The sequence below is a fragment of the Sinocyclocheilus rhinocerous genome, unplaced genomic scaffold, assembly GCF_001515625.1.
Source record: "Sinocyclocheilus rhinocerous isolate Xijiao unplaced genomic scaffold, SAMN03320098_v1.1 scaffold498, whole genome shotgun sequence".
NCBI classification, from domain to species: Eukaryota; Metazoa; Chordata; class Actinopteri; order Cypriniformes; family Cyprinidae; genus Sinocyclocheilus; species Sinocyclocheilus rhinocerous.
Window position 1 is genome coordinate 484,179 of NW_015633594.1, and position 6,979 is coordinate 491,157.

General features: G+C 37.9%; 1 protein-coding gene across 2 annotated transcripts; it reads right to left on the reverse strand.

Annotated features, from left to right (window-relative positions):
- Nucleotides 1-217: 217 nt before the first annotated feature.
- On the reverse strand, nt 218-5,361 carry snapc3 (small nuclear RNA activating complex, polypeptide 3). 2 transcript variants are annotated; one of them, XM_016558503.1, is made up of 10 exons: nt 5,294-5,361; nt 4,943-5,228; nt 4,807-4,878; nt 4,610-4,691; nt 4,432-4,536; nt 4,201-4,350; nt 3,990-4,072; nt 1,619-1,777; nt 1,322-1,429; nt 218-506 (listed from the first exon to the last, which is right to left on the reverse strand). In XM_016558503.1, the coding sequence occupies exons 2-10, from the start codon at nt 5,182-5,184 to the stop codon at nt 359-361; spliced, it is 1,149 nt and encodes a 382-aa protein (XP_016413989.1). In that variant the 5' UTR covers nt 5,185-5,228; nt 5,294-5,361; the 3' UTR covers nt 218-358. The 2 variants fall into 2 exon arrangements, with proteins under 2 accessions (XP_016413989.1, XP_016413988.1); XM_016558502.1 differs by lacking the exon at nt 5,294-5,361 and having other exon boundaries at nt 219-506; nt 4,943-5,265.
- Nucleotides 5,362-6,979: the final 1,618 nt, after the last annotated feature.

Sequence of the window (6,979 nt, forward strand, 5' to 3'; positions counted from 1 at the left end):
TGTGCAAAGTTTCAAGAGCTTTTGAGCATGTTAAGGGCCCCGAAAGCCCCCCAAACCTTGAAAAAAAGCCTAGTGGCTTGGACCCCAATAATCCTTAGAAAAACAATAGAGCCCTGTGCCCTAATAAAGTACATTCATTGACCCTTAAGTAATAACGTAGCTACTGCGAAATTAAACTTAACACATCTTACTCCCTTTGTGATGAGAATTTGGTTAAGCATCCGATTCATAATTTAATTCCGGAGTACATAGCTTTTAATATCATAATTGTTGACACTCAAGTCTTAAGCATGAACAAAAAATTTTTTTGTATATACATTTAGAAACAAAATAATAGTAGTATATTTTAAGCTTAAGATCAATTAAATGTGCCTGGATCAACATAGGCATAGGCCAGGAAATCTCCTAGTTTGTTTCCTTTATCATCATAATGAAACATTCGAAAGCACTGGTCACAAAACAGGCAGGGGTCCGTAGGGGCAAGAGCATCACTGGTTGTTATCCATCTGCCATGCAAAGATAAAACAAATTCCTTTCAATATACAAAATATTACTTTAATAGTACTAAATTATTTAACTGTTTAGTTTTTTATAAATTTAAACCCAGAAAATAATTCCTAACTTTCTAATGGGTTTTTATAATAGCAGTTTTTGATGTTAGAGAGTAAAATAAGGTCTGATATTGATAACAAATCTTGATGAGACTTTTTCATCAGTAAAGTAATATTTAAAATGTCAATTCTGAAACACTTGGGCGCTTAAAAAAAAAAAAAAAAAAAAAAAAAAAAAAGTACTACAACAGATTTGTCAAGCACACAAACGCACATCCTTTTGGTAGTTGTCCAATTTCCCAGTAGCCCCTCACTGCAGAACAAAAGATCCAGGGGGCGTGGTTGGATCCAGATTTAGGGGGTGGAGATTGGTAGGTTTAGGGGTGGAGATGGGTGGGTTTAGGGAGCAGGGGGTGGAGACGGGTAGGTTAAGAATATGTAAGGTGGGAGGAGTTGGATCTGGATCCAACCACGCCCCCTGGATCTTGTGTTCTGCAGTGAGGACCATCTCCAGTTTCTAGAAACTATTTAAAAGCACAAAAAAAGTTTAGAAATTCCCATTTGAGGTACAACTGTGTGTTGTTAAAATAACAGACATTTGAACATGAAAGTCTCTTCAAACAATGTTAACCACAGAATATTAGTAATAAATTGAAAACTGCTGTTGTAAAAACCCTAAGAGATATTTCAAAAGGAAACAGTAATTTAGCATTTTTGATAACCTATAAATCGACATTACTGCTGAACAGCTCTATAAGCTTACTGTTTACCTGCTGATATAGAGATGACACACAGAACACTTCCGAGTCACGACTCTATGCTTATGAGTGATGAGTGGGTAGAGCTTTATGTCCAAACAGTCATCCTGATGGACAAATCTAACACCATATAAGACAGAAACAAATCAAACATCATGACTATGACTTTTTTTTATTTTTATATATGTTACTGTGTAACACCAACCACTAATTTTTTGTAAGTAGAATTCTAGAAACATTTTTAGAAGCTTTAAAAATAAATGTGTATGAAGTCCTGGAAAAATGAGCATGAAATGAGGAAGGGCTGACCTGACATCAGTGAGGATAACAACATGCTCACAATCACCCTGGTGAGTGTATAGATATGGAAACCCCACTTTCATCTTCAGGTCATAGAAAGACGTGTCCTCCATCTTAGCAGTCTTGAATTCTGGGAAGTCTCTGGTTCTGGTCCACTCTTGTGTTGTCCTTCAGCAAATACAAAAATTAGATAAATTAGCAAATACACAAAGTCTGTAAATCCACAACTAACTGTTTTTTTTCTCCATTTACATTATTGTCAAAGAGATAGCGAAAACAACTGTGTTTACTGGGCAATAACACCCCCAAGTATTCTAAAGCCATACAATCGCCTTGTGATGAATAGACCAAATTTTAAAACAGTTTTTTTTTTTATTATACATTTGAACCTTGTGCTAAAATGCTTTTTTTCTTTTTCAAATCAATCTAAACTTCAAACCTTATAATGACAAAGCAAAAAAAATAAAAAAAAAGATTTGATTAATAACATTAAAAACAGAAAGCTGAAACATTGCATTGGCATAAGTATTTAGACATTTAATTCAGTACATAGTTGAAGAACCTAAAATCTATGGCAGTTTATATTGCCTTAAAAGTCTTTTTGGGTATGATGAGACAAGCAATCTGACTTGGAATCCCTGAATGCATCAGATTTTTTGAATACTTCCTCAAATCTGTGCCTTAACACAATTCTGTCTCTGAAATCTTAAGGCAGTTCCTCTGACCTTGTGGCTTGGTTTTCGCTTTGATATGCATCTTTAGCTGTTAGACCATATATAGACATGTAAAGACGATTTCATTTATCACAGGTGGACTTCAAAGTGTAAAAACATTTTCAAAGGTGATCCAGAGTAATGGGATGCAACCAAGTTAAGTGTCATAGCAAAGGTTCTGGATATGCACATCATGCGATATTTTAGTTTTTTTCGTTTTAACAAATCTGTTTTTGTTTTTATCATTGTACTGATGGAAGTGATGGGAGTGTAGATTAATGTGAAAAAAAATAAAGCATAAGGCTCCAACAAAACAAAAAGTGGAAGGAAAAAGAGTCTGATACTTTTAGACTTTCGAAAAGTGTCCTGTACATTTTTCAACATTTCTCCTTGTAAAATGCCATAAGGGTTTTTAAGAACATAAAAGTGAATAATAATGACAAAATCAAATCAAATATTTGGGTGAGTTATTGACTGTATTCAAGTGATAATTGTAATGTAATTGTATTGATTGTAGTGAGTGTACAAATGTGATGCTATGAAAAAGGACAAGTCCTGTGATATTTGGTTTGGAGTACAATGTGACAGATTCAGAATAAGTCATGTTCAAATCAGCTTTCAAATGCTTCTCATGAGTTTCTGTATTTAGCAAGATTTGTCTTTCATATCTGCAGTTTTCATCTGCTGTCTTTTGTAACTTGGCTTGCAAGCCTTGCAATAACATAAAAAATTCTGAAAGGTGCCATATTGCATTATATTACTGGTATCAAAATTGTACAGAATTAAAGGGGACATCGGATGCAAAATTCACTTTTACACAGTGTTTGAACAGATGCATGTTGGCAGTGTGTACACAACCACCCTATAATGATAAAAATCCAGCCAGTACTTGTTTTTAAATGCCCACAAATCATAAGCACTTTCTCAGAACAAGCTGTTCAGATTCTTGGCAAAGTGACGTTACTTTGCACAGGCCCCTCCCACGACTGTTGACGGACACTGGCATTTTAGCATAGACCCGCCCTGAGTGAGCTGTACAGTTCGCCATTGTTTCGACGCCGCAACGGGTGTAGACAAGAATGGCTTCTAAGCGGTTGAGGTGTTTTGTTGTTGGATGTAAGAATGAACATAGCAGTCGTCATTTACTCCCGCCATCTGAGCCACTGAAGACGCAGTGGATTACTTGAAGGTTTTTGAAGGGAATGCGCCCCCTGATCTACCTAAATACATTTATGTCTGCGCGAATCATTTTACTCCAGACTGCTTTCTGAACGAGGGACAATTCAAGGCAGGTTTTGCTAAAAAGTTAGAACTCAAGGATGGATCAGTAACCATTGTACGTGATCCAGCTGCACCTCCAGAAATAGTAAGTCCCACACTTTAGATTTCTTATGATTATTTGAAAATCGCCTCTTCCACAGAACAGAGGGGCGGGGTGAGCAGAGCTCATTAGCATTTAAAGAGACATGCACCGAAACGGGTCGCTGTGAACAGAGCTGTTTTTGACAAGGTAAAAAGGGTGACCACGGAGGAATTTTAACCGAAGTATGTTGCAGACATTTCATGAAGACCCTAAAGAATCATTCCAACTTGTGGAAAATGGGCATCCGATGTCCCCTTTAAACATTAATATTTAATTTAGTATTAAACTACATATTAGGTCTTACTTGCTGATGTCTTGACATTCCGGGAACCGTGTGTCATTGAAGAATGTTCCATTGAAGAAAAAGAAAGCAGACTTGTAATGATCCTAAGAAAAATAAAAATTCACTTTTCAGCTGTATGTTTGATATCTTTGCCAATGTCAGTTTAGCCCTGCTCCAATGCAATTTATATGGAGTGTTTTTATGCCATCCTGTGTATGTGTTTGTTTCTAACCTTGCTGATGAACTGTGGTACCATATCCGGAGTGTTGCTGAACTCTCCAAACACCTGCAGGTCACTGACGCAGCAGATGGCATCTCTAAGATCACTCAGCTTTTGAGAGCCCAGCACATGCAGAGTCTGATATGCCCTCACAAACTTAAACTGGCACAATTAAAATAAACATTCAGTCAATGGAGAAACTTACAGAGACTACTGCTATATGAAATTAAGTGCAGGACATACCCGCCGAAACAGAATGGGATACATAATATTAAAGGTCAGAATGATTTCTCCCTCAGGAATCAGGTCTCTGAGGTCATCAGGCTTCTTACCCACAGATGTCATCTCCTGCATAAAAAGGGATTGAGAGTGTAAATTTCATATTTAGATGATGTGTGTGGATTACTCACAATGAACATACCATTTCATTGGCATAGACTTCATGTCTGTCAACAGTGTATCTGGTGAGAGTTTCTTTATAATCTTGTCTTCTCTTGCGTAATCTGAAAAAGCAGCATATTTGTACATATGCCATTAGATATTTCTACATCACAAATTTCCAACAAGTTTAATCAAATAAAATCGTATTCAGTGCTGGGAGGAGAGGCTTTAACCTACTTTAGAGTGGATAAATGAAGATCTGATGGTACATTGTCTGTGCCGTCATGTCCACTTCTCAGAGAATCAACACTGAAAAGACAATATGTCATAAAATAAGTAATACAGAAATAAAAAACGAATCTCTCTGTTATACCTGCAAATGCTTTTGAGTTCCTCCAGTGTCTTTGGCTCAATGCCCATCTCTTCCATGAACTCCACATCCTCTATCTCTGGAGCTGTGACACTGTATGAATACACCTCCGGATTCAACACATCCAGCCACAAATCTCTAAATGCGCCAATATGAAACTCCTTAGAGTTTACATCCATAAACTCATAAACAGGGACGTTTTCATGTTGATTTTCTTCGCATATCAAAGTACTGGATTCAGCCATAACGAGTCGTGAAACAACATTGGCGCGAAGCCGCGAACACTGTTGTTCTTCTTCTTCTTCTTCTTCTTCTTCTTCTTGTGTGATTTGCGGCAGCTTAGACGCCTCAAATCTTCTTCTTCTTCAATGGTGACTAACTTTTTAGGAACACTGTCGCCACCTAGGGTACTGAGCTGTACTGTACACCTACCCCACCCCCGGCATGTTCCTGCTTTGCGCTAAGGTTTGTGGGCAATGTTGTTTTATCAGTCAGTTTGGCCTGCAACGAGATGATAATAGCAGCCAGAGGCGTCATGCCCATTCGTGCCCTCTCAGATTTCTGACCCAAGTGGATTTTGAATGCAGCTTCCAAAAGACAAAAAATAGCCGACTGATATTTTCTATCCACCTTCTTCTTCAACGCGGAAGTAAGCCTGTGGGTGAGACTTCCGGTTCAGCTCCGGACGTCACGTGACCCATTCTGTTTACACCACCATGCTGGCAGGCAGGGACAGCCGGGAGCGAATATGAAATGAATGGTGGCAGTATGACTTTCAAGGCAACAGAGTTCACTGCGTACTTTAATACAAAAGACATAGACCTATACATAGCATTACATTAAACATGTAAAATTATTAAACAATAATTATTAAACATTATTTGCTTGTGGGCCACTTGGAGAAGCACAGCTTTCAAGTTCTCTTGTGTTGGTACTGTTCTTACTCCCATGCGATCCATAAGATCAAGAAGCTCATCTTCATCATCACCATCAAGGGCGTCTTGCAAAGCAGTGGACAAGAGATCGCGCTCAGACTGACTATTAATTCAGAAAAACAGAGTAGATTTTTTTTCCTCAAGTGAATGCAATACGCTTCCGTACATATGTGATGGAAATTGGTTATGATAATCTTTGGTATCTACTTTGAAGGCATCTTGAGTAAAACTGCTTCATATTTAAATGCAAAACGTTTGAACCGGATGCGACGAGACCCGATTATAACAATAATCCAGTCTGTGGTTTTTGTTCAGATCAATGTGAAAATCCACCCACATAACCCCGTTTTAAATTAATATAATAATTTATACTTCTGACTCATCCCTTTTCTTAAAAAAAAAGACCAATGCAAAATCCACCCACATAACCCCGTTTTAAATTAATATATAAATTAATACTTCTGACTCATCCCTTTTCTTAAAAAAAAATGGTTTAAAGACTCAGTTGTGAGGTTTATTATTTTATAATTTATTTTGTTTTTGTGAAAAACCTGTATCTCAGCTGCTATTTCGTCGTCCCCAACATGAAAGAAAGCCATTATACACTGGACACAACTATGGGGCACCATTGTGCAGCAGCAAGCATCACAACAAAAAAGGATCCTCAATGTTGATTCAGGTAAATGTGTGTGAATGTATAGAGCCCCATTCCTATGCCTGGGCCCCCCAATTCACAAAATCCGCCCCTGGTCGTCGGTATGACCGAGAGCCATTGAAAAACTACAGAAAAGTAAAACTACTTCACTTTACCATTACTGGCCACTAAGTACTAAGATCACACATCAGCAGCTCAAAAAATGTGTCAGTGAGACGAACGGAGCGCGAGCGCAATCCTGTGACAGTCACAGGAGGTGAATAGTGCAGCGCGTGAAGGAGAGATGCGAGGGCACGACCACTGTTCAAGGTCCCCATTAATAATTCGTGCTTGTAGTAATTTAATGTGTATATATTTTGAAAGCATTGAATCGCTAGAAATCGCGATTCATTCGATTCTTCGCGTTTTAAATCGATTACTGTCCGAAATCGACGATTCACGATTCAAAAA

Bases quoted from the DNA above. Each gene is read 5' to 3' on its own strand.
- snapc3 (XM_016558503.1), bottom strand. From the start codon at position 5,184: ATGGCTGAATCCAGTACTTTGATATGCGAAGAAAATCAACATGAAAAC. The intron at 4,879-4,942 runs GTATAACAGAGA...TTGTCTTTTCAG, and splicing joins GAACTCAAAAGCATTTGCAG to TGTTGATTCTCTGAGAAGTG. The intron at 1,430-1,618 runs GTCAGCCCTTCC...ATATGGTGTTAG, and splicing joins GTTATCCTCACTGATGTCAG to ATTTGTCCATCAGGATGACT.